General features: G+C 37.5%; 2 protein-coding genes and 1 long non-coding RNA gene across 3 annotated transcripts; 2 read left to right on the forward strand and 1 right to left on the reverse strand.

Annotated features, from left to right (window-relative positions):
* Window positions 1-309: 309 nt before the first annotated feature.
* LOC104892894 (ras-related protein RABH1b) lies at window positions 310-8,967 on the forward strand. The gene is made up of 6 exons (XM_010678916.4): window positions 310-714; window positions 2,701-2,771; window positions 3,248-3,336; window positions 3,448-3,559; window positions 5,011-5,101; window positions 8,554-8,967. The coding sequence occupies exons 1-6, from the start codon at window positions 598-600 to the stop codon at window positions 8,695-8,697; spliced, it is 624 nt and encodes a 207-aa protein (XP_010677218.1). The 5' UTR covers window positions 310-597; the 3' UTR covers window positions 8,698-8,967.
* Window positions 8,968-11,463: 2,496 nt separating this feature from the next.
* On the forward strand, window positions 11,464-13,537 carry LOC104892895 (probable purine permease 11). The gene is made up of 2 exons (XM_010678918.4): window positions 11,464-11,618; window positions 12,305-13,537. Exons 1-2 carry the CDS (start codon window positions 11,582-11,584, stop codon window positions 13,438-13,440), a joined length of 1,173 nt encoding a protein of 390 aa, XP_010677220.2. The 5' UTR covers window positions 11,464-11,581; the 3' UTR covers window positions 13,441-13,537.
* Window positions 13,538-19,905: 6,368 nt separating this feature from the next.
* On the reverse strand, window positions 19,906-20,641 carry LOC130591680 (uncharacterized). The gene is made up of 3 exons (XR_008969695.1): window positions 20,382-20,641; window positions 20,024-20,298; window positions 19,906-19,930 (listed from the first exon to the last, which is right to left on the reverse strand). It is a non-coding gene; the product is annotated as an uncharacterized LOC130591680 (long non-coding RNA).
* Between the last annotated feature and the right edge of the window lie 6,002 nt (window positions 20,642-26,643).

A 26,643-nucleotide genomic window follows, 5' to 3' on the forward strand; every position in this document is an offset into this window, starting at 1 on the left:
GAACCGATGGTACCCCGGTCCTGGTTTCACAGTTGGTAGCCGTGACCCTGAATCGGACCCGCCTAGAACCGCCATTCAACTCATCCTGAACTGGTGGGCCAGCTCTGAACCGATCCGCCCTTCTACCCGTCCTGAACCGGTGGTACCCCGGTCCTGGTTTCACAATTTGTAGCCCTGACCCTCAACCGGACCGGTCACCTTTCAGGTCCAGTTTAGGTTCCCCTCCCACTGAACCGGCCCGGCTTTGAATCGGCCCAGCCGAGACCGTGGGCACGTCTAAATTCCGGAGTACAGCACTGTTTTCCTTTGGAGGTGCAGCCCGGTCCCCCTTTTCCCCTAGCCTTCTGTTTGGCTCCCTCAGACCCTGACTCATTTCTTCTCTCTCCCCCTCCAACGCGAAAACGACAGCTTACCCAAACTCCATTTTCCCTTAGGCCTTACTCTCTCTTCTCTCTCCTAGGATCCGTTTCACTCAAACGGAACTTCTCCTAGGATCCATCTCAACTCGAACAAAATTCACAAACGATTCTATCAAATTCCCCCAGATTTACAAAAATAGTGTCGTTCTTTTGAATCCTCTTCAAAAATCCCCTAAAAATGGCGCCAGTTTCAGCTCTTGCTAAATACAAGCTCGTATTTTTAGGGGATCAATCCGTTGGTAAAACCAGTATCATCACTCGTTTCATGTATGACAAGTTTGATAACACTTATCAGGTAATCTCCTTGATTTAAGCGTTTTAATAAGATCACTAACTCATGATCTCAATCATTGTTTCAATGTTATACTTTTTTTTATGGATCTCATCAATTTCTAGGGTTTTATTTGGCTTCTTTTTCGTTGATCTATTCGAATGTGATCTTCGGTGTATGATTATCTGATTTGTCGTTGTTTGTCATTGGGGTGATGGTGATCGGCATCTTTTAGATTGTAGTATAGTTTTTGTGAAATTGAATTTCATGTGTGCATCGGAGACAATTTTTGAGGTAGATCTGTGCTCTTAACAGAATGTATTTGTAAATTTGAGTGAAGTTAACAAAAGGATCTGTGCTCTTAACAGAATGCATTTTTGGTGCACTACATTTAAAGCATTGCTTTGAATTTATGAATGTATTGTTTAAATTATGTGAAGAGTAAACGGCTGGATAGAATGCGCAATTCACTTGCCATTGGTACGCCATACATGTTTTAATTAGTGTTGCTTAATTCGCGGTAAAAGATTGAGTATGGGGACAAAATTGGCTACCTAGTTCTATCAAGTTAGCGAAAAGTATACCAATTTGCCTTTTTCAGGTCGCAGTTTGTGAGGGTTTAGCAAAGTAGGTGACCTTGTTTACTCTCGACTGTTGAAGGCACTGAACGAGTGTGTTGTACCCATGCAATTGGTTACAGTTGGATCTCTATTGTGCTAGCAAACTTAGGATAAAGCTCTTCATCTTATTTTGCAAGAGTTTTGAGAGAAGTAAACAAGCAGTGGATCAAGAATGTAGCGGAAGGGTTGAAGAGAAGACTTCCTTAGGTGTTTTGCTCCTATTGTTGTTACAGCAGTAACATATTCTTTTAGACCTCTTGATCGAAAGAAGTAAAATCCCATAATTGACTTGTTGCATGGATGATTATATACTAGAATCTGAATGGCTGTATTGGTTATTCTTGCAGGAGAGAATCAATTCTCTCTTATTGCTTCCCTGAAATGATGAAAGACATGATATCATGGGCTTCATGTTCCGCATCACCTAACTTGACTACCTTTATGTGCGAAGGGATTGTATGGACAGAGTTGGGAATTGTTGTTTACTACTTGGTCAAACTCATGGAAGGATTTTCTTTGATGGGCGCTATTTAAGATATCACAATATGGTTGATGACTCGAAGTTGCTAACTACCACCTTAGCATTATGCTATATCAATCCTATTGTGTGCGTGGATCAATTGCAGGATGCATGAACATTATGCTATGTGAAAGTGATTGTTTGCGTCAATGGCCTGTAAAAGATGTTTTAGAGTAACGAAATAGTCCAAAATGCAAAGAAACCGCTTCACAAGTCGCGAAGACTTTGCTCGTGATTCTGTTTTTAAGTCATGTGATCAGACATAATAACGGGAAGTTGGATTGGTATTGTAATCATATTTTGTGGATTTGAGAACGAGAAATCATGTTAATTGAGCTTAGTTTAGTGCCTAAATGGTAGACTTAATAGCGTACTAGGATTTGTCTTATGTATGTGGTTCATAATACGTATTCTGCATAGCTTTTATTTTAAGGCAAAGGTACAGGTCCATTATAATGTATCTCTCCATTACTTATCAATATAAAAAGGTGCAGGTCCATTATAACCCTGTCTCAGGCTCCTGGCTTCAGATCGGCACTTATAGTCTGTTGGTCAGATCTTGGATGCTCGATATATAATTGCTCACGGATTTGATTGTGTAAGGGCTAACATATCAGGAGAAAGTATAATATGGACATTGTCAGATTGTGGATGTTCAATATAAAACTGCTCATGAATTTGAGTGTATGAAGAATCCTATAACTTGGTGGTTTATTAATGAATGTTATTTATATGTCTGAGGGGTAAGGGGCTTGGTTCAAAATTGCTGTCATGATTTTATCATGCCTATAAGATACTATGCACTTTTCTAACTTATTCTATGTATTCTTTATTGCTTAAGGCTTATGAGACTCTTTCGATGTTTCTCAGGCTACAATTGGTATTGATTTTCTATCAAAGACCATGTATCTTGAAGATCGTACTGTACGTCTACAGTTGTGGTAAATAACATCTCTCTATGCATGTATTTTCTTCTTTTTTGTAAATTCAACAAGTGATTGTTGCCGTTTGAACAATTTTTGTTGGAGCTTAGTGTAACATAGTGATCATTTTGGCGCATGCGTACATGTTATGGTTTGGGCACTTCTAACGTACATGATAATTATTTTATAGAGATTGTGTTGTAGTTGAAGGTGGAGGATGTAGTTTAGAAGTTTTAATTGGATTGCTGTGGATTTCATATCACTTTACATTAGATATGAACTTTCCTGCGACTCTATAGTATTGGATGTTCAGTTTGCAGAAGAGGACCTGGACTTGTTGTAATTTTAGCTTAGTTTTCAGTTTTGATATTCATTTATACCTGCATGTTTTTGTGCGTTGTATTTTTTGTTTGGAGCTATTGAGCATGGTTGCTGAAAATTTATGTTCAACATTGATGTCTACTACTTATTCAGTGACTAATTTTCATGTACAGGGATACTGCTGGGCAAGAGAGATTCAGGAGTCTTATACCAAGTTACATAAGGGATTCATCTGTTGCAGTCATTGTATATGATGTTGCAAGTAATTCTAAATTGTTGAACTGCAATTCGCTACTTAGCTTTTTATGCTGTTGATGAAATATAATGGAAAAATGTTCAGCCTATTTACATTTTAGTATTGTGGTTTGCGCAGGTCGACAATCTTTCCTTAATACAGCAAAGTGGATCGAAGAAGTCCGCACTGAGAGGGGTAGTGATGTCATAATAGTCCTTGTTGGAAACAAAACTGATCTTGTGGATAAAAGGTAGTATGATGAAAGCTAATTTACAATTCTGAAAGTATCTCTTTGCTCTTATATGGGGTTAGTATTGTATTGTGGTTCTTATCTCCAGATGACTGAAAAAAGAATCAAAGGAAGTTGGCCTTAAGACTCCATTGATTCTCGTCATGATTCTTAGATGATTTTTGTGATTTTAAAATTTCAGAATGATCTTTATCTAAATGTACAAAGCTATCTTTTGAAGTTTCATTGGCATGTCTGAACCATTTTGAGTTATCTTCTGGTGGATTGATGAGTTGAAATTCCCTTTCCCCTTGTTTTCCTTTCCACTTCTTCAATCATAGCCTCTGGAGTCTGGACTGACCGCAACCACCATAGGACTCCTTCCCCGTTTTTTTTCCTTTCTTTGATCTTCTATGGGAATTCTTCTTGTAAACCTCTCTGATTTTCTTTCTTCCATTGCTGGTTTAAGTGGTCGACGGTGAGGAAAATCAGAGTTTCTTTAAAGTTAGGTTTTTTTTTTTTTTTTTTTTTTTTTTTTTTACCAAATTACATCTGCACCTTCAGACATCTATAGATTCCACAAAGTTCAAACAACACCAAAATTATATTTATCTTACCCCTCTTAAATCTGCCAGAGCATTTACGACTCATTTCCTTCAGCGGTTTTTGTAACAACAAATATGGCTTCACTTCGCAAATGGAGTTGGGAGAAAAGTGAGAGATGATGCCTAGGCCATTGCTTAGGTGGAGATGCAAATGAGGAACTATATCACAATGGTGGTTGCCTGGTCGGAGTTGTGGAAGGAGAGAGATCAGTGGGTTGGAAGAACAGAGAGGGGAAAATAAGGAAATGTTGGGGAACATCGGGCACTTGAACTCATTATTCTCATGAATATTAATTGTAGTGTTCCTCATGGAAAATATCTTCCCATTGGCTAGGGGAGCCAGAAAAGGCATGTGTAGATGGGTATGATCCCAATTCTTGGAACGAGTTTGTAATGAACTGAATATTTGGGCAGTAAATTAAAAGAAGATGACGATTTTGATTGCGATAAATGGAAATTACATAAAATAAAGATAATTTATCAATTTTTCAAGTGACTCGACAGACTCCAAGCTAACCACTAAAATGAACTCCAAAATATTTTCTTCATATCCATTGCCTATCACTAATCTCCTATATTCGTAGAGCTAACATACTTACTCCCCAAGCTAACCTAATTATATTGTACTCCCCATATTACCCCTCCCCTAAACCCAATGCATAACAGAGTCCCTCCCCGAAAAAAAACAGAAAATAGATACTTATAAAGCTAGTCGGCATATGTGGAAAAAGTATTTTTAGAGTTCTTCTCTACTGTGTAACTTATATAATTGGTTGTTCCTTGCAAATCTCCTTTTTTTCGTTCTTATAATGGACTCTATAATACTTGTTGCTGTTGTTTCACTACCTTCTTTTCTCTGCTTCACAGGCAAGTCTCCATAGAGGAAGGAGAAGCTAAAGCTCGTGATCTTAATGTCATGTTCATTGAAACCAGTGCAAAAGCTGGGTTCAACATAAAGGTCTGTCTTTGAATCACTTTTGGCCACTACCTTAAACTTTTTTTGTGATATTGTATTTATCTGCTTCCTGGCACCTTAATATTGGTCCGGTTGAAGTTTTATATTAATGTTAAGCTTCGATCTTTGTGAACTTATGGACAGTTTATTTCATTTATCAATGTATTTATATAGTCTTTCAAGAGTTGTCGCTGGCAGTCAAAATTTTCCTTGTGTTGCACTTGACATCACTGTAGTTGAGCATAACTGCCATTTCTTTAGAGGATTTATAGCAGAAGTGGAGCTTTAAATTTTGTTATGGATTAAGTTCCCTATAAATGATGCATATTACTTTGGTCCTAAGTCCTAACCTACCCTTTGTCTCAAATTTCCGTCAAGTTTGAAATGATTTATTCAGCTGCCCAGATGGTGATTCTTTCTGCCAAATTTTTGTGAACTTAGCTTATCCTCACCCCTGGTTTCATATCTCATTATGCAAACTCAATCTTGGTCAATAGCTTACTTTCGTGGTCGGCAGCTGAATTTTAGAACTCGGTAACCTTTAGAGGCTTGACTAACTACTTACTTTTGGCCAAGCACCAATAAACTTTTCAGTTACCACTTATCTATATTAATGTTTGGAAAGCGGAGATCTATAATGGTGTAGCTACTTAGAGGATCCTGGCAAAAGTTTTGATCTTTTTCGTTTGTTGTGCTCATTCTGTTGGGTCACTGGTTACAGTTATCAATCGGTCATTTCTCCTTTAACATGTTGGTTACTCTTGTCTGAAGTATGTATTGGAGCTTGTATTGAAATTAGGTGTTTCTAAACCGCTGGTCTCCTTCATGTCTCATACTCTCTTCATCGTCTCCAATTTTTTTTTGTTTTACTATACATCCTATGTTCTTTTTCAATTGCAACATATCTTTGTAAGTAAAAATTATTAAATTTTAATGTGTGGAAAATAAACATTCAGATGAATATAATAATATAACACTTGATAATTATTTTTGATTACATTTGAATATATATAGGAAAAATTGAAATAATGGGCATTCTGCTATTCTCAGTGCCAACTTTTAACTATTCTTTAGTGGTACCAACTTTAGGGTATGGTTTACAGAAATGAGTCGGGGTAATCTGTAACCGGTGAAACAAGCTAAAAAAACTTGTTGACTTTTTTTTTTCCAAAAGGAAGGGGGTGATGCGGGAGCGGTTTTGGGGTGGGGGAGGGTGCGTAGGGAAGCGAAGGGGGTTTTGAGCACGGGAGGGGATTTCGGGGAAGGGGTGGCCCATAGTTGAGACTGTTCTCGTCAATTTTCCCATAAAGATAAGGTCAAAGTTTGTCATATTTGACCATGAAAATATATGTTGCAACAGCATAGCAAGTATATCTTTTTTCGTTTTCCTTGTTTTTGTTTTCCTCTAAATTCTTTTGGATTTTTTAGTTTTTACTACCTGGTAATCACCCTGTTTCAAATTTACCTCTTTAATATTCTTGACTCGCTAAGAATCACCACCTAACTCGTTATCAGGCCAAAATTTTGGCCAAGTGGGGCCGCATAACGGATATAAAAATCCCCCCCTTTTTGTACTTTCTCTCTCTCCCTCCCCCGACTTCTCTTTCTTTCCTCCCGGAACTAAAATTATTTTATTTTCTCAAGCCTTTCTTCATCTATAATCTCAAATTTCTTTCTTCTAAATCCAAATTGACTTAGGACTTATACTTATCTGCCACATTCAACCACAATCAAAGGACATTTTCAGATTCTGAAATTGTATAAATGTATGAATATTGAATTATGCTTCAAAAGTTGAGGTTCTTGGTTGATTGTTGGGAAGAAGATTGAGATGTTATGTACCTAAAAATAATGAAGAGGAATGTGAACCAAAACAATTATTAAGCTAAAGAAGACCATAGATGCCCCAATTTAGGCCCGATTTACCAGAAAATCAATTTACAAAAAGTTCCCGAAGTTTGACCTACAAAATTAGATCTACGGAATTAGATCCATAAATTATATACTACCTCCGTTTCTTAATAAGTGCAACACTTTCCTTATTTTGAATAGTCACAATAAGTGCAAGGTGCAACCAAACTCAAAATGGTATAAAAAGTTCAATATTATTACAAATATGTCACCAAAAAGCAAGAGGGGGCCAAAACTTTTTTGTTTCATCTCTTGAATTACTCTACTTTATTGTGGTCCCAACCTTTTCTCTCTACATTCCTTAGTATTCTCCCACTTTTTCTATGTTGCACTTATTATATAGCAACTTAAGAATATGCAATCGTCATTTGATTGAGGTCGAGTATCTCATGAAATTGTAAGCCCTAACTTGATTTAGGTTTTTATGAAAGAATTTTGGGTTTTTAAGATGGATTGGAAGTCATGGTTTATATGAAATGAGAAATTGGGGCATCGGGGTAAAAAGGGGGGAACGAAAGGTAAAATAGTTAGATGGGCCCTACTTGGCCGTATTCTTCACCTGAGATGAGTCAAGGTGCTATTTTTAGCATTACATTAGCTAAAACTTTTTCGTGGTTGTTCATTTCTATCACAACAAGATAAACTTTACCTGGACTAATTATTAAATCTTGGATGAAAATTTTAAAGTGGTAAATTTGAAAAAAATCCAAAAGGTCGTAATGCATAAATTTAGGGTACTTATAAAGTGGTAAAAAACAAAAAATCCAATTTTGTTTCCCCTTTTCTTTCTATTGATATCGTTCTTGATTTTTTTTATTAAAACAGCAAGGGTTTACCGGGTCACCTTTTAATTTTCCAAAAATTATAGATATGCTTTAGGTGGTAAAATTAAAAAAATCCAATCCTTTTTTCCTTTTCTTTCGGTTGATATCGTTCTTGATATTTTTATTAAAACAGCAAGGGTTTAAGGGGTCACCTTTTAATTTTCCATAAATTATAAATATGTATACCTAGCTTCTCCCCCTCCCCTCCAAAAAGGGATCTGCATTCATATATACTATATAATTCCCCATGTTAGCTTATAAAGCTAAACTTTCACTTAAAGATAAATTACATTTTGTTAATGGTGTCGTGAAAGAAATGTATTCCATCTATTCCATTTCATGGAAGGTGGCATACAACATTTTGTATCCTGCTTTATTCTGGTAAATCTAGTGTAAGTAAGTAGAGTTCCAATTTCTTGGTCCCGAGCATTGCACAGAATATCCTGCGTCCACTGTTAGATGACAGTCACAGTCAAAATTTATCTGGTAAATTGTAGCTAAAGCTGAGAGGATCTTCTTTTCTTTTATCTGAGTACTTTGAGCCACTAGCTGGTCCTTTTTCTCCCCCTTTTGGTGAGAAACATAACTGAGGCTGGGGTTGTGACATTGTGACTTTCATGAAATGTCATCGTACTATGTTTTTATTTTATTTTGGCAGCATGGACTTTTTCTATTATTTCTGCAAAGTAAGATGAAAGTATTCCATGAATGATTATGCAGGCATTGTTCCGGAAAATTGCTGCTGCATTGCCTGGAATGGAGACACTCTCTTCAACAAAGCAAGAGGACATGGTTGATGTAAGTCTGAAGTCGACATCAAGTGCACCCCAGTCGCAGCCTCAGGGCAGTGGATGTGCTTGCTGACCCTGCCTTATCTTGCTCCATGGAAGTCACATTCTCCTTAATTGTGTACCCTTTTTGTACTTTCGGCCTCTGAATCTAGAAAGATTTTGCTCCCTTTCTCTGAAGTAATTATAGTCATAAATATTGTGCTTTTCTTGCTAGAGTTGAAAAAAGATTGTTCTTTGAGAATTTAAGGGACTAAAGTATGTAGAAATTCATCAGCTTTTTATGTTATTATTTGTCTGAACTCCAAAGGCAGATGTGAATATGACTTGTCAGTTGTCATCACAATGAGACACTCAGAGTATCTACAATGGGGTGGGTTGGTCTTACTTGGTTTTGGAGTTTTTTTTTTCTCTCTCCTTTTCTCCTTCTTACACCTCACATCCCACTAAAACTCCCACCCACTCATCTTTTTTTTGTCACAATGGTGTGGTTGGTCTTACTTGGTTTTCCTATTTCTCTCTCCTACTTTTACCAAACCCAATCATATACAATGTTTATTTTTTTATATAAAATAGATGATTTAAATTAATAAAAGCTACTTTTTGTGCACGCCATCCCATGCTCATATGGTCTGGATTTCCAGACCAACCAAGCCAAAGAGTCAAGTTCTACAACAACAAAACCAAGTAAAACTAGTTTTACTATTTGCTAGACCAAGCTAAACCCAAGGAGAGAGAATGGAAAAACTACAAAGACCAACAACAACCCATCCACCCATTGTAGATGCTCTCAGCTTCCTTTGCCACACTTCGTACGACATCTAAAGTAAATGATTTTGTTATACTTATTTGTTAATAGCATCATTAGCATGTAATATGATGTATGTATATCAGTTTCAATTTTAACAGCCTGCGATGCGATAATTTGCTTAGGGTGTGTTCTCTTCACCTGAATAATCTTGAAGTTATCTGAACTTATCGGTCCTGACCTGAACTGAACTTATCGGATTTGATTCAACTTATTGAATTTGATTGAACCTGATTGGAACTTATTGTATCTGATAAATCGTAAATGTTGTACACAAGTATTACTAATAAATCTATTGTATACGAGAACCAATGTATCACCACCGCTTCTTAGTTGTATTAAAATGTTGATATTTCTTTTTTATTTTTTATTCAAATAAAAAAGACAATTTTTTTATGTAGTAATTAGGTCTAAACAAGGTTAGTCCTCATGAGATTGGGAGGGGGGGGGGGGGGGACGAGAAGGATATCCCAACTTATACGGAAACTTTTAAAGATTGGAAAATGGAGATTTATATAAAGAAGCAAATATTTACACATAAATTCCCCAAATTGAGACTGATGAGAGTCGATCATGAAGTTGGAGGTGGGAACTCCAACCATTGAGCTCCCACAATGACCTCATATGGAAATGACGACGATATTTCAATTTCAATTATATGATATTTTAGATTTAAGTCCTATTCTTTTGGACTAAATTAAATTGAAATGAACTTAAAAGAAAAAAAAAAAAACAGGGAATCAATATATTTTTTCTCTGGGTATCTTGATAGTAGCATATTATTGCCTGTCTTAACCACACCACTCAGTTTGTAGGCACACACTATTTCGGCAAAATTTGAACATGTATTTCTACCAACTTGTAAGTTATATATAGAAAATAACAGGTATTTTCTTATGGGACTTATCACATTAGTTATATATTGAATGTGATCGAGGTGACTATTATCCGTGTGGTTTAATTTTTTTTTTATTTACGAGATTTCAATTCTAGAGGATTTGGAGATAAATAGATAGAAAAAGTATTGGCGTCTCATAGTGAGATGTTAAAATGACATTTCACGCAAAAAGACAATTTTTTTTGGTATTAAAGCTAAATCAAAGTGATAACAAAATAGAATATTTTGGTACCAACTTTCAGTTTGGTATCGAGGTTACGTTTTGGTACTGTGACCTTGTTTTTGTATCACTTTGACTTAGGTTTTTTTTTTGAGGGGTCACTTTAACTTAGGTTTGTACTAAAATTTTGTCTTTTTGTATGAGATGCTATTTTAACATATCACTATAAGACGTCTATAACACCTCAAATCAGAGACTCCATACAAATAAAGATATAATTTGGGTAGCCGCCTTCGTTGATTACATATTGAATTGACACGAAAGTTTGTAAGAACCAATGTTTCCTTACAACCAAGAAAGAGATTAGGGATCGGATGTTTCTTTTTGGATTTTGCCACATTGGTCCTAAGATTAGATATTTGTTGTATATACATGGCCCATCACATTTTAATAGTTTAATATTGATTCTCCAAAAAAGAATTACGAATACACACACAAATTTGTACTATATGATTATTGAGATGCAGAAAGGAGAATTGCCTTATTATAAACAATCAAGTAACCATGCACTGATGCACAACCACAACAAATTTGCAAATAGCCAAGTGGTCCTAGTGTATTATGTGGGATGACTTGACGGTTCTTAGTTGTGGTCACTTGGTTACAATGACTAATATCATATTATTTTTGGAGCAAATAAGTTAATAATTACTCTCTCTATTCCTATTTAGTATACATGGTCGCTCGCTCTCATAAAAACATGATTCAATATTTGATTGGGTAAAGTTAATAAAACGGTAAAGTGGTACGACCACATATAATTGATGAGAGAGTAAAGTTATAAGAATATAAAAAGCCACATTAAAACTTTTTAAACTAATGATATCCGACGTAAAACTCTTTCAACAAAGTCTACAAGGGAGCACTTAATGAGTTGATGTTTTTTTTTTTTTCTTTTTTCTGATAGAATGAGTTAGCACCTCTTAATTGATAGGCTTTTATTAGATAGACATCTTGTATTTTTTCTTGAAAAAAAAATTAAAAAAGCTATTCCTATCTAGTGGAATTAGTTCACTCCTCTCTTTGGGTTTCCAATGGATTCTGCCCAAGAATTATCACAACAAACCAACGGTAAGCTACTCATCACCTACTTCTCTAAGTAATAGCATCATAGTTTAATTTCATTTGATGTTCAACAACAATTTTTTTTCTAATTCAATGCTAAATATTAGATACCAAATTCCTAAAAATAGCATTCTCCTTTTCTTCTTAAAGCTTCTCAATCTCACCCAAGCTTCTACTTCCTTCTTTTAGTGATATAATAAGGCATCTATATACATGTTGCAATATATTTTCAATATATCAAGTTTTTCATAAGTATATTTTACTATAATGAAATTACAAGATATCATTGGTCATTCAATTAACTTTTTTTCTTGCTTAAACATCCGTTTTTCCTTAATTGATTTGGTCACTTATTACTTGCCTCTATACTAAGTATTAATTCTCATATATGTATGATAAGCCACTATATATATTCAAATCTTACATACAAATTAACATGTGTTTACATAAGATGTGACATAGAACTCTTTTTTTTTGAATAAGTTCTAATTGTAATCAAAAGATACCCAACAAGAAGATCCGATTCTTGTGTATAGAGGCAATAATCAACAAATTAAACTATCGGAAAAGAACAGATATTATTAGTAAGCTTAGTCACGTTTAATGGTCTAATAAGCCTTAAACATTTAGCAATTTGCTTTCTAATAACTTTAATTTGCTATCTAATTAATTTGTTGACATCATTTGTATAGGCAAAAACGAAGATAATGCAAGACCAAATGAAAATGAAAGCCATCATACTTCCATAGCAGCCAACCCAAACAACAATAATTTCCACATACCAAAGCTAACACAGTACAAAAAATGGATCCGAGTAATGACTTACATCCTATTTCTCCTCGTTGGGCAAACTACCGGCATCCTATTGCTAAGACTCTACTTTGACAAAGGAGGAAACAGCAAATGGATGGCTACCTTTGTGCAAACAGCCGGATTTCCCATCCTCATTCCCCTCAAATTCTACTTCTCTTTCACTTCACCAACTAATTTTCGCCCCTCGCTCTTCAAGCTCACCTCCCTTTACTTTGTTTTCGGCATCCTTGTAACCGGAGATAACTTGATGTACTCTTATGGAATACTCAACCTCCCAGTCTCTACATACGCCTTGTTATGTGCCTCTCAACTAGCCTTCAGCGCGGTCACCTCCTTCTTCATTAACTCGCAAAAAATCACCGCTCTTGTACTTAACTCGCTTGTGATCATCACTATATCAACGTGCCTATTAGCCATCAATGCCAATGATGAAGGTAACACGAGCAACAATGTCGTAAAGGGAAGATATGTAGTAGGCTTCATATGCACTGTTGGTGCTTCCGCGACATATGCTTTGTTGTTGTCCGTGGCACAATTTTCTTTCGAGAAAGTGATCAAGGACGAATCTTTTAACACAGTGGTGTGTATGCAACTTTATCCTTCGTTTGTGGCGACTTGTGGTTGTGTTATAGGGCTATTTGCTAGTGGAGAATGGAGCACGTTGCCGGATGAAATGAGGAATTACAAGAAAGGAAGGGTGCCTTATGTAATGATCTTAGCTTCCACGGCAATATGTTGGCAAGTTGCTTCGGTTGCGTTGTTAGGACTAATCTTTGAAGTATCTTCCCTTTTCTCAAATGTGATTAGCACTTTGAGTTTACCTTTGGTTCCGATTTTCGCAGTAGTGTTCTTCCATGATAAGATGAATGGGGTGAAGGTGATCTCTTTGGTGCTTGCTGTATGGGGATTTCTTTCTTATATATATCAGCATTATTTGGATGGCATTGAAGCTAAGAAGGCAAGAAAAAAAAGTGCCAATGAAATAGTTCTCGGAGATAGCTCAGAGGTGTGCTGATATAGAGGATATTTTGTAATTAAGATTAGATATTGTTATGTTTCTAGTTTTTGTGTGAACATTTATATAAATTTCTATTGTGTTACCGTAACATAAATCGCGGTTCATCAAAGTGAACTTTAAGTTGAATGAGATCTACAAGAATCTAATCATATGTCTCCCACAACCACAGATTGAGTCTTGTTTTGGAACTTCTTTTCTGTTGAGGTTCAAATCAAAACTTACCTATTGTGTGGTTCATCAAGTACTTTATCCGTTTAGAAATAGTTGTCCATTTGCATAGTGTTTAATAGTAACATCTTATATTTTGATTCTTTAGTGATTTATATTTTAGGAAAACAACGCGTCTTGTGTGTCGCCGGCCACACGCAAAATTACAGGTGTGGCCGTGTGCGTGACACGCTGTCAGCCCGTCAGCTCATTTAGCTCATTTTCAAATGGTCATATCTCACTCGTTTTTCCTTGGAAGAGCTTTTGACCAGCGTTGGAAAGCTATCGAGCCAAATTTTCATCTGCAACTTGAATATTAAGTGTGCTGTGAGATATGACCTTTTGAAGTTGACCCTTATGCACAAACACTTATAAACAAACGGAGTTACTCTTATGAAACAGATGTAGTTACTCTTATGACCAAATGGAGTTACTTGTATGAGTATGTGGTTGATTTTAACAATAAAAGGGTGTCATTCCTATAAAGAAATGTGGTTACTCTTATAAGCAATTGCGGTACTTTTGTAAACCTTTGGGGTTACTCGTATGATTAAATGAGGTTACTCGTATGATTTATTGAAGTTAATTGTATAAATAAATGAGGTTACTAGTATGAACTAATTGGGTTACTCATAATATTAAATGAGGTTACTCATAAATTAAATGACATTACTAGTATGAATTAATTAGGTTACTCATATGATAAAAATGGAATTACTCATATAATAAAATGGGGTTAATATAGTGAACATTTGGGGTTACTTGATCAAATAGGGTCATCGTATGATTAAATAAGGTTAATATTGTGAAATAATGAGGTTACTCCTTTGAATAGATGTAGTTATTTTTGTGAACCTTTGGGGTTACTCGTATGATTAATTAATTGAAGTTGCTTGTATAAATAAATGAGATTACTAGTATCAATTAATTGGGTTACTCATAAGATTAAATGAGGTTACTCATACATTAAATAGATGAGGTTATTAGTATGAACAAATTAGGTTGCTCGTATCAATATACGGGGTTACTCTTATGCATGAATGGTGTTACTCATTTGGATAAATGAGGTTACTTATCATTTTACTCTTATGAATGAATGCGGTTAATCATCTGAATAAATGCGGTTACTTTTGTGAACCTTTGGTGTTAATCGTATGATTCAATGAGGTTACTTGTATAAATAAATGAGATTACTCATATGATTAAATCAGGTTACTCTAAAAAAAACTAAACGAGGTTGCTACAAAAAAGTAAATGGTGTTACTTATATAATATTTTAGAGTTACGTATAACAATAGAAGTGGTATTCTTATAAACAAAATGAGGTTATTTATGCAAACAAAATGGGGTTGCTCATATGATTAAGTGGAGTTGCGGTATGAATAAATGATGATATTTATAAGGTCAAACTAGGTTACTCATATGATTAAAATAGGTTATACATTATTAAATTAGGTTACTCATATCATTAAAATAAGTTACTCATAAAATTAAACAAGATTACTCCAAAAACTTAATTAGGCAACTGCAAAAAATAAATGGGGTTACTCATAATATTTTAAGGTGGGTTACAACAAAATTGGGTTACTTATATAAACAAAATGGGTTACTCATATAATTACATGGGGTTACTCATTGTATTCTCAACTCTTCTCCATTGATAATTAATCAACATTCAACAACATTCAAATTTCAAGCCTTAGCATACCCCCACACCACCCTTTAACCAAGACTACTCTTTTACTCCAAGCTACGCATTTTGAAGACTTGTTAAACTCTTGTTTAGAGATAGTTGTTGCAACTTGCAACAATTTTACCACTCTCATTAATTTCAAGTATTTCAACATCACCACCACCACCACCATGTTTATCATCATCACCTAGGATTATTGAATAACAAATTGTCCAACATTTCACACTTCAAACCTCAAATTCCTCAAATATATCTTGCAACTTTTCATAATTCATGTACGCAGTACACCTCAAATTCCGCCATTAATTCTTTATCGTTGTCTTCAACCCTTACAACGCCATTGATTTTACAAAGGAAAGAAAGAAGTTAGGATTTTGAGCTTTGAACTTTCATGGAGTTCGATTCCATTTGCGAAATTACTCCCGTTTTTTAGCTTGATGATTTGGTGAGGTTGGAACAAGTGAAGTAGAGGGGAGAGAGGGGAAAGGATGAGATTGGAAATTAAAAGAGAGGAGGAAAAGAGGAACGCATAATAGTGAAAGGCGCGTGTAAGGGTTATTTTTCTATGTTTGGGCTTATATATGGACCTGTCACACAGGAAGCTATAGATGTAGCAGACCCCGTATAAGAATTTGTATTAGGAAAAATATAATCATATGGAATCTTGTTAGATTCGTCTTAATGTATATTTTTATTAATAACAACTTTTATATTTTTTATTAAAGATATTAATATTTGAAGTCGTGCACCGACAAGCGTGAAAATATGATATAGTGCAACTATCTTTAAACGGAGAAAATACAAATTTAAATTGAATCCTATTCAATGATTTGTCCATAGCTACAATTCATATAGGTGATAATTAGCCGACCGAACTTTTGCCCAAACATGAAAGTGGCTCCTTTCGGACTGAAAAATTACGCTCAAACATTGTTAAATTAGGCAGCCTAAAAACCATACTGAAAGCCAAAAAAAAACACTATTCATGCTTGAAGGTCTTCACTGAAACTAAAAATTGGGCTTCAACTCGAGTATGTTTCGAGTCTGGCTGCCATGCTAGACTCAAGTTGACTAGCTGTACAAGCAAAGTATTGTTGAACCTTGATTTGACCTAATTGATTTAATCCATTCAATACTTTGTAATACTTAAGACATGGTTCATGAACCTACCATTGAATACAAATTTAAACTTTTTCTTCTCTCTAAACTGGGAGCTTCTCTCTCTAGGAAACTAGAGCCATCTTAAAAAATCTTTTCAAACCTCCTTCTACCGTATCCCTACTATTCCTCTATCTTCCTATCTAAATCCTAACTCTTTCTTCTCTTCTTAACATCTTCCTCACTCTTTTCTTCTATAATCACAAAGAACTATAGGGAACCCTGTCCCTGTCGCCAATCACCTACAAAATGACTAAAATTTTCACTAGTGGAAACAAGCAGTAGGGCTGCGCTGAAAATGGTATGTAGGGCTGCGCTTTTAGAGGGCAGCCCTTTCCATCGCAGCCCTTCATTATTCAAGTAGGGCTGCGCTAGAAAAGCGCAGCCCTTCAAGACGAAGGGCTGCGCTTTTTTTAAAAAGGCGCAGCCCTTCTTGATAGGAAGGGCTGCGCCTTTTTGAAAAAAGCGCAGCCCTTCTTACTAGAAGGGCTGCGCCTCCTTCACAAGCGCAACCCTTCTTGCTTTAGAAGGGCAGCCCTTCTAGCAAGAAGGGCTGCGCTAGTGAAGCACTAGCGCAGCCCTTCTTGCTAGAAGGGCTGCGCTAGTTTAAACTAGCGCAACCCTTCTTACTTGAAGGGCTGCGCAATTTTAAACTAGCGCAGCCCTTCACTAAATTTTTTTTTTTTTATTTTGCTTGCACACAGCCTGCACATACCAGCAGCACAGCCTGCACCCACACACCAGCCCACCCCACCCATAACCTCTCTTGGACAAGAAAAAAATGCAAATTGCAATACGATAATATATGACAAGTGGAGAAAGGTAATAATTAACTTCAAATATATTAAAATAATGTAAAAAGTGTACATAGGTGATAGAAACTAGCTAGTACATTATTGTTGGAGCGAAAATCTCATCCTATGCAATCATCGGTAATGTAGGACGCCAACTTATCCGAACTTCGTCAATTTCTTCTTTGGTGAAGTTCCTCAAACGTGGTTTGGAACTAGCATAAACCTTGCAAAATAACCAAGGAATAAACATATACAAAAAGTCAATCATTTTACCGTAGTTAGTACTTCTAAAAATGACATATATCTTCCCGAAATGGAATCAAAATCAAATGCAAGCCTAAAAGTCTACACACTAGTTATAATATATCTCATATAATCATTTTCAAAGAGAATTTGAGGTTAAATCACTTCATAACTACATTTTGGGAGCGAAAAGGCCAAATTAGGCCAAAATAGGCCGGAAATGGCCTTTTTCGTTCCCGAAATGCAACCAACAAGAAATTAAAGCCTAAAAGTCTACACACTAGTTATAATATATCTCATATAATCATGTTCAAAGAGAATTTGGGGTTAAATCACTTCATAAATACATTTTGGGAGCGAAAATGCCAAAATAGGCCAAAATAGGCCGGAAATGGCCTTTTCGTTCCCGAAATGCAACCAACAAGAAATTAAAGCCTAAGAATCTATATACTAGTTATAATATGCCTCATATAATCATGTTCAAAGAGAATTTGAGGTTAAATCACTTCATAAATACATTTTGGAGCGAAAATGCCAAAATAGCCAAAATAGGCCGGAAATGGCCTTTTCGTTCCCGAAATGCAACCAACAAGAAATTAAAGCCTAAGAATCTATATACTAGTTATAATATGCCTCATATAATCATGTTCAAAGAGAATTTGAGGTTAAATCACTTCATAAATACATTTTGGGAGCGAAAATGCCAAAATAGGCCAAAATAGGCCGGAAATGGCCTTTTCGTTCCCGAAATGCAACCAACAAGAAATTAAAGCCTAAGAATCTACATACTAGTTATAATATGCCTCATATAATCATGTTCAAAGAGAATTTGAGGTTAAATCACTTCATAACTACATTTTGGGAGCGAAAAGGCCAAAATAGCCCAAAATAGGCCGGAATTGGCCTTTTCGTTCCCGAAATGCAACCAACAACAAATTAAAGCCTAAGAATCTACATACTAGTTATAATATGCCTCATATAATCATGTTCAAAGAGGATTTGAGGTTAAATCACTTCATAACTACATTTTGGGAGCGAAAAGGCCAAAATAGCCCAAAATAGGCCGGAAATGGCCTTTTCGTTCCCGAAATGCAACCAACAACAAATTTAAGCCTAAGAATCTACATACTAGTTATAATATGCCTCATATAATCATGTTCAAAGAGAATTTGAGGTTAAATCACATCATAACTACATTTTGGGAGCGAAAAGGCTAAAATAGGCCGGAAATACAAGAAACAACAATTGGAAACCTAAAAGTTACATACCTTTCGAAGATCAACAACATCTTTGCAATAGTTGACGATATCGAGCATGAACCTCATGACGTAATACCCACGCAAGTCCACCTTCTTGTACCGGACACTAAAATTCACCAAAGATGCAATAAATGACATGTTATATGTGTATTATGTGTTGTATAAAAGGATGCAAAAAATATTACATGTTACCTCGACTAAATACCAAACAGGAGCTTTTCCTTGTCGAAGTCCAGATGAAGTAATCTTCTTCATCACACTACATCAATACACATTATTATAAGATTAGATGTACATTTAATATTTAATAAGCTAATAAGTGTGCATATATAGTTTCAATTAGGCTACCTATTTAACAATGATTTGACTAGTAAGGACCGTATTGTTTCTTTACGAAAAGAATCAAAGTGGTAGACTTCGTTACTTGACACACATATTGCAATGAGTGTCCAATGGTTCTACAACAATAAAAATAATGTTATTGTTATCGTAGAACAACTAATAGGTCAATTTAATTAATTAAAAAGTCAGTTTACGAAGCATACGATTCAATGTAAGGAAGAAGAACGATCTTATATCCAAGACGAGAACATGCGTTCAAAGAATCCTTAGATATACTTTAACCTCTTTTTCGTTTTGTACGCAACTGTCATCTCGTACAAAGCTTGGACATAACCAACCAAAGATTGGCTGACTAGATCGCCTCACATCATTGTATAATAGCCTGAGAATTCATATTGATAAAAATAAAACTTACTTATTATGGAAGTTATTATTAGTTGGATTGAATACTACTTAATTAATAAAGTATTACCTCATGAATGTTTGTATCATGGAAACATTCAACTCTTCCCCAAGTAAGAATTCTTTAATATCATCCTTACAAATGTAGGTCGATGTTTCCTCATCAATGTAGTGGAATTGGTGGTGCGACAACTTAATCTCAATCATTGCTCCATCGGCTGCATCACTAATGCACTCATGTAGCCAGAAGCACGGTTTAGTAAGGCGTTGCACCACCTCCATATCCGTAATGAGTGGATACTTTGCTGAAGAATTCGTTCCCACTTGGGCACGTCGGCCTCCCTGAGGTGAAGCTACCTTCTTTCCTTCCTGTCGGCCTTCCCCGAACCCTAGTAATTAGTTAAATTAAAAGATATTACTGACAATCATATATAGGAACTATAAAAGAAAACTATGTATATAAGTTATGTTAGAGATTGTACCTGATATGCTAACCGCACCAATGCACGCGGCCATAGAATATAACTGCCAATGGAATCAGACAATAACTGTAGACCAACTGCTGCATTCGGCAGCGGAAGAGGAAATGCTTCGAAACCGGTCACAATGTCTTCAACGCTGACCACATAGTGAATATCAGCTACTGGCTGGTTGTGCAATAGTGGCCGGTCCCTAGGGGCTGTACAGATCCATAAGCCACGATAATGAATCTACCATGACCATCTCCTTGATTACATAGCTCACATGGTGTCTCTTCCTTTAAAAAAAAACTCTATTCAAGGTTAGTCTATAGAAACAACATATTTAAGAACAATAGTTGTTGTGATATTAAACAATTACCGTTAACTCCGGTTGTGGACGAGGCTGCGTAGGAACAGGCTGCGTAGGAACAGGCTGCATAGGAACATTGCCCTGCGTGAAAGCACCAAAAGTCGGTAAGCCCATCTGCGCCAAAATGGCGTTGAAATTCTGAGTCATCTCCGCTCTGAGCTCCTCCCGAAGTTCGGCTTTCATAGCCTCCACATCTATGGAAGGTGATGAATTGACACTGGAGGTAGTGGATCTGGACGTAGAGGTGTATTGATCACCATACACCTTTCTCACCCGAGGCGGACACCTCCTACGCCCCTACACGTCCATACTGGTCCCGTCCTAGAGTCTCGTGTAAGGCATCAACTTGTCCTCTAGGAGTGAACTCACCAGCTGCCTCCTTTTCCTTCAACCAATCTGCATAAATGATAAGAGAGAAATACTCGTGAGCGCAGAAGTTATATTATTATGTAAACCTTATCAATAACTTTAATATGTACTTACAATGGCATTAGCTATCTGTTTTATTCCGGGATCAGGTATGATTCTCTGTCCCTTTGCATCAACCCCATGCATGGAACACCACCAATCGAGCACTCTATCTGGTTGCCGCTGTGCAGCTGTCGTCGTAGAGCTAGTGCCCGATTGCGTCGTGGTCGACGCAATCGTGGCGTCGTGGGGTAATGGGGTAATCGTGGGGTGGGGTCGCAGGGGGGAAAGGGCAGGGGGGTTGGGGTCTGCAGGGGGGAAAGGGGGAGCAGGGGGGTTGGGGGGTCTGCAGGGGGGAAAGGGGGGGGGGGGGGTTGGGGGGTCTGCAGGGGGGAAAGGGGGGGGGAGGGGGGGTTGGGGGGGTCTGCAGGGGGGGAAAGGGGGGGGGGCAGGGGGGTTGGGGGGTCTGCAGTGGGGGAAGGGGGCAGGGGGTCGGGGGTCTGCAGGGGGAGGGGGGCAGGGGGGGTTGGGGGGTCTGCAGGGGGGAAAGGGGGGCAGGGGGGGGGGGTCTGCAGGGGGAAAGGGGGGGCAGGGGGGTGTGGGGGGGTCTGCAGGGGGGAAGTGGGGCAGGTGGGGGAGGGGGCTCGTGCAAGGGGTGGGGGGGTGGGATGGGGGGTTGGCGGGCATGGTAGCGAAAAGGCCCAAAATAGGGCCAAATAGGCCGGAAATGGCCTTTTCGTTCCCAGAAATCAACCAACAAGAAATGAAAGCCTAAAAATCTACATACTAGTTACATTATACATCATATGATCATGTTCAAAAAGAATTTGAGGTTAAATCACTTCATAAGTACATTTTGGGAGCGAAAAGGCCAAAATAGGCCGAAATAGGCCGGAAATGGCCTTTTCGTTCCCAAAATCCAATCAACAAGAAATTAAAGCCTAAAAATCTACATACTAGTTACATTATACATCATATGATCATGTTCAAAAAGAATTTGAGGTTAAATCACTTCATAAGTACATTTTGGGAGCGAAAAGGCAAAATAGGCCGAAATAGGCCGGAAATGGCCTTTTCGTTCCCAAAATCCAACCAACAAGAAATTAAAGCCTAAAAATCTACATACTAGTTACATTATACATCATATGATCATGTTCAAAAGAATTTGAGGTTAAATCACTTCATAAGTACATTTTGGGAGCGAAAAGGCCAAAATAGGCCGAAATAGGCCGGAAATGGCCTTTTCGTTCCCAATAACCAACCAACAAGAAATTAAAGCCTAAAAATCTACATACTAGTTACATTATACATCATATAATCATGTTCAAAAAGAATTGAGGTTAAATCACTTCATAAGTACATTTTGGGAGCGAAAAGGCAAAATAGGCCAAAATAGGCCGGAAATGGCCTTTTCGTTCCCAAAATCAACCAACAAGAAATTAAAGCCTAAAACTACATACTAGTTACATTATACATCATATGATCATGTTCAAAAAGAATTTGAGGTTAAATCACTTCATAAGTACATTTTGGGAGCGAAAAGGCCAAAATAGGCCAAAATAGGCCGGAAATGGCCTTTTCGTTCCCAAAATCAACCAACAAGAAATTAAAGCCTAAAAATCTACACTACTAGTTACATTATACATCATATATCATGTTCAAAAAGAATTTGAGGTTAAATCACTTCATAAGTACATTTTGGGAGCGAAAAGGCCAAAATAGTAGGCCGGAAATGGCCTTTTCGTTCCCAAAATCCAACCAACAAGAAATTAAAGCCTAAAAATCTACATACTAGTTACATTATACATCATATGATCATGTTCAAAAAGAATTTGAGGTTAAATCACTTCATAAGTACATTTTGGGAGCGAAAAGGCCAAAATAGGCCAAAATAGGCCGGAAATGGCCTTTTCGTTCCCAAATCCATCCAACAAGAAATTAAAGCCTAAAAATCTACATACTAGTTACATTACACATCATATGATCATGTTCAAAAAGAATTTGAGGTTAAATCACTTCATAAGTACATTTTGGGAGCGAAAAGGCCAAAATAGGCCGAAATAGGCCGGAAATGGCCTTTTCGTTCCCAAAATCCAACCAACAAGAAATTAAAGCCTAAAAATCTACATACTAGTTACATTATACATCATATATCATGTTCAAAAAGAATTTGAGGTTAAATCACTTCATAAGTACATTTTGGGAGCGAAAAGGCCAAAAAAGGCCAAAATAGGCCGGAAATGGCCTTTTCGTTCCCAAAATGCAACCAACAAGAAATTAAAGCCTAAAAATCTACATACTAGTTACATTATACATCATATATCATGTTCAAAAAGAATTTGAGGTTAAATCACTTCATAAGTACATTTTGGGAGCGAAAAGGCCAAAATAGGCCAAAATAGGCCGGAAATGGCCTTTTCGTTCCCAAAATGCAACCAACAAGAAATTGAAGCCTAAAAATTGGAGAAATTACACACACCTGAGTTTATGTCTCATGATTCATTGAGCTTCCGCCTTTTCTTAGGATCCTCAAGTACATGTATCCCTTCCGTGTGATCTACACGCATATAATTCTCCGACATATTTACATCATCTTCCACACGAATTTCAGGATAGGTAAAGGGGGGAGGTCCTCAAATGCATCATATTCTTCCTCATTATCAACATCACCAATACCGAGGATACTCCTTTTACCAGGTACAACAATTGACCACTTATGATCAGCAGGATCAGTTACAAAAAATACTTGCTTCACTTGTGATGCAATTACAAATGGCTCCTCAGTTTCACGTAAACGACTAAGGTCAACAAGGGTGAAACCGCAAGGATCATCGTTTCTTACACAACGCGATTATTGTCAACCCACGTGCAACACAAGAGGCAAATATTAAAGTACAGTAGTCCAGCTCCCAGATTTCTTGTATTCGCCCATAGTAGTTGCTTTCAGCATGTACAGGCGACTTATCTTTCGAGCTTGCATATTGTGTAGACGACGCCACAAGTGAAACACCACTATTTTGTTGCGATCTTGACTTGAGATCTTGACGTTCAGTCCAAAAAGTATACCCATTAATATCATAACCCTCATAAGAGCGTACAGCTTCACGAGGACCAAATGCTAACCACTTGACTGTTTCAGGAACACTTTCATCCAAATCATTGAGTACTCGTTTATGAAACCAATCAATGAAAGTCTTGTTATGCATTTGCGTCAATGCCCTCACTCCTTTTCCAGGATTGCTAACACGTAATTCCTCCATATGTTCACTTAAATAAGGATGGACATCTGGTACGTGATGCAATACAAATAAGTGAGCTTGTTTACGCTTTTCTACGGAAGGTGTGATCAATTTTGAACCAATTGTACCCTTGCCCTCAAGTCTGCCCTCGTGTCGGGATGTCGGAAGTCCAACAGGATCAACACTAGCAAAATACTCAGCCACAAAATTACTGATCTCTTCACCCACAATCCCTTGAATTATACTACCTTCTGGTTGTGCAGGATTACGAACTTTATCTTTCAAAGTTCCCATATATCTCTCAAAAGGATAGCACCACCTCAAAAACACTGGACCACACAGCTTAATTTCTCGAACTAGATGGACAATGAGATGGACCATAATGTCAAAGAATGCAGGGGGGAAATACATCTCAAATTTGCATAGAGTTTCAACTACTCTAGTCTGCAAGGAATCGAGGGTCGACGGGTCTAGGACTTTGCTGCAGATTGAATGAAAAAATGAACACAGTTCTGTAATGGTGTGCCTCACATGCTTTGGAAGTATCCCACGAATTGCAATCGGTAAGAATACTTGCATCATGACATGACAATCGTGCGATTTCATACTCGATAACTTCAACTCACCATTTAAGGTAACAAAGCGCTTCATATTCGATGAGTAGCCAGTAGGGACCTTAATGCCATACAATGACTCGCAAAAAATCCGTTTCTCTGCACGCGACATCGTGTAGCAAGCTGGTGGCAAATAATTCGTCTCCGAATCCTCCACCTTTTTACTTTTATGTTTCATCATCATCAACCCTTTCCTCCCCTCTTTTCTTCTTCTTCCGTCCCTTTTCTGAGCCCACAACTCTGGTCGAATCCCCTCTTTTCCAAGTAAAGTCGTGACGCCTTAACATCTTTTGTCTTCCCGGAATATTCATAAGTGTCGCGATAATAGCTTCACAAACATTCTTCTCTATGTGCATGACATCCAAACAATGTCTGACCTTTAGATCTTTCCAATATGGGAGTTTCCAAAAAATGGACTGTTTTTTCCATAATCCTGTAGGTCTATCAACCTCACTAGCAGGTTTACCAAAGACTGTTTCAATGCCCTTCACCTGATTATAAACTTCAGTACCAGTTAATGGTCTATGAGCAACTTCTTCTTCAACCGTCCCATCGAATGCCTTCTTCTTAAACCGATAGGGATGGTCGCGGCTGAGGAGCCTTCGTGTGCGCATATACACATGTTTGCAGCCCTTAAGGTGTGTAGATTTCATGTCATCTAAACAAATCGGGCAAGGTTGTTTTCCTTTAGTCTTATACCCAGATAAGTTCCCATAAGCTGGATAATCGTTCATAGTACAAAAAAGCATGGCACGCAGAGTGAACATCTCATTAGCATACGCATCAAATACTAACACTCCTTCGTTCCACATCTTCTGTAAATCTTCAACAAGCGGCTGAAGGTATACATCTATGTCATTTCCAGGTTGTTTGGGCCCCGATATAAGAAGCGACAACATCATGTACTTCGTTTCATGCACAACCAAGGAGGCAAGTTATAAACCACTAAAACTACTGGCCATGTGCTATGCTGCGAGCTGAGATTGCCAAAAGGGTTCATGCCATCCGTACATAATCCAAGCCTCAGATTCCTATCCTCATTACCAAATGACTTATGCACCCTGTCGATAGTTTTCCACTCAGGCGAATCAGCCGGATGCTTGAGCAGACCGTCTTTCTTCCTACGATCTGCATGCCACCTCAAATTCTTCGCATCTCCTTTCATTGAGAACATGCGCTTAAATCTAGGTATTATGGGTAGATACCACAACACCTTGGCTGGTGGTCCTTCACTACCTCCAGCTCCTTCACGCTTGTACCTCGACAATCCACAACGTGGACACTCATGTAAATGCTCATACTCATTACGATAAAGCACACAATCGTTAGGACAAGCATGTATCCGCTCGTACTCTAAACCCAAAGGACACATCAACTTCTTCGCATAATAGTACGACTTTGGCAGTTCATTTCCTTCAGGGAGCATCTCAGCTAAAACTTCCAACAACGATGTGAAACTAGAGTCCGTCCAACCAGCGTTCGACTTAATGTTGAACAGTGTTACCACTCAGAAAGTTTGGTGTACTTTGTACAACCTGGATACAACGGCTTTTCAGCAGCCTTAGACATAGACTCAAAAATACGAGGTCGTCTACACGACTGATCTTCAACCTCGTGTATCATCTCGTCTACCCGATCCCTATCATCATCTCCAAATTCATCATCCAAATTCTCATCCCCTAACTCATCATCATCCTTCTTTTTTTCTTCACATACATCATTCTTTAATCCAGAGCTTCCCATATACCTCCCCTGCTCACCATGCCAAATCCATACATGGTATTGAGGCCTAAACCCACGGCGAAATACATGCTCCCTAACCACATGTATACTACTAACCTTGCTCACATTTCTACAATCCAAACAAGGACAATAAAAGTCGACTGCTCCAGAGGATGTTTGATATTCTAATGCACTTCTACAGAATTCCGAGACCCCATTCACAAACTCAATCGATTCACGACTACCATACATCCAAGTACGATCCATCTCATTCAAGAAGACCACCTC

Source organism: Beta vulgaris, chromosome 5 (assembly GCF_026745355.1).
Source record: "Beta vulgaris subsp. vulgaris cultivar EL10 chromosome 5, EL10.2, whole genome shotgun sequence".
Taxonomy (NCBI): Eukaryota; Viridiplantae; Streptophyta; class Magnoliopsida; order Caryophyllales; family Amaranthaceae; genus Beta; species Beta vulgaris.

Bases quoted from the DNA above. Each gene is read 5' to 3' on its own strand.
- LOC104892894 (XM_010678916.4), top strand. From the start codon at position 598: ATGGCGCCAGTTTCAGCTCTTGCTAAATACAAGCTCGTATTTTTAGGG. The intron at 3,337-3,447 runs GTAATTCTAAAT...TGGTTTGCGCAG, and splicing joins CATTGTATATGATGTTGCAA to GTCGACAATCTTTCCTTAAT. The intron at 3,560-5,010 runs GTAGTATGATGA...TCTGCTTCACAG, and splicing joins ACTGATCTTGTGGATAAAAG to GCAAGTCTCCATAGAGGAAG.
- LOC104892895 (XM_010678918.4), top strand. From the start codon at position 11,582: ATGGATTCTGCCCAAGAATTATCACAACAAACCAACG. The intron at 11,619-12,304 runs GTAAGCTACTCA...TCATTTGTATAG, and splicing joins ATTATCACAACAAACCAACG to GCAAAAACGAAGATAATGCA.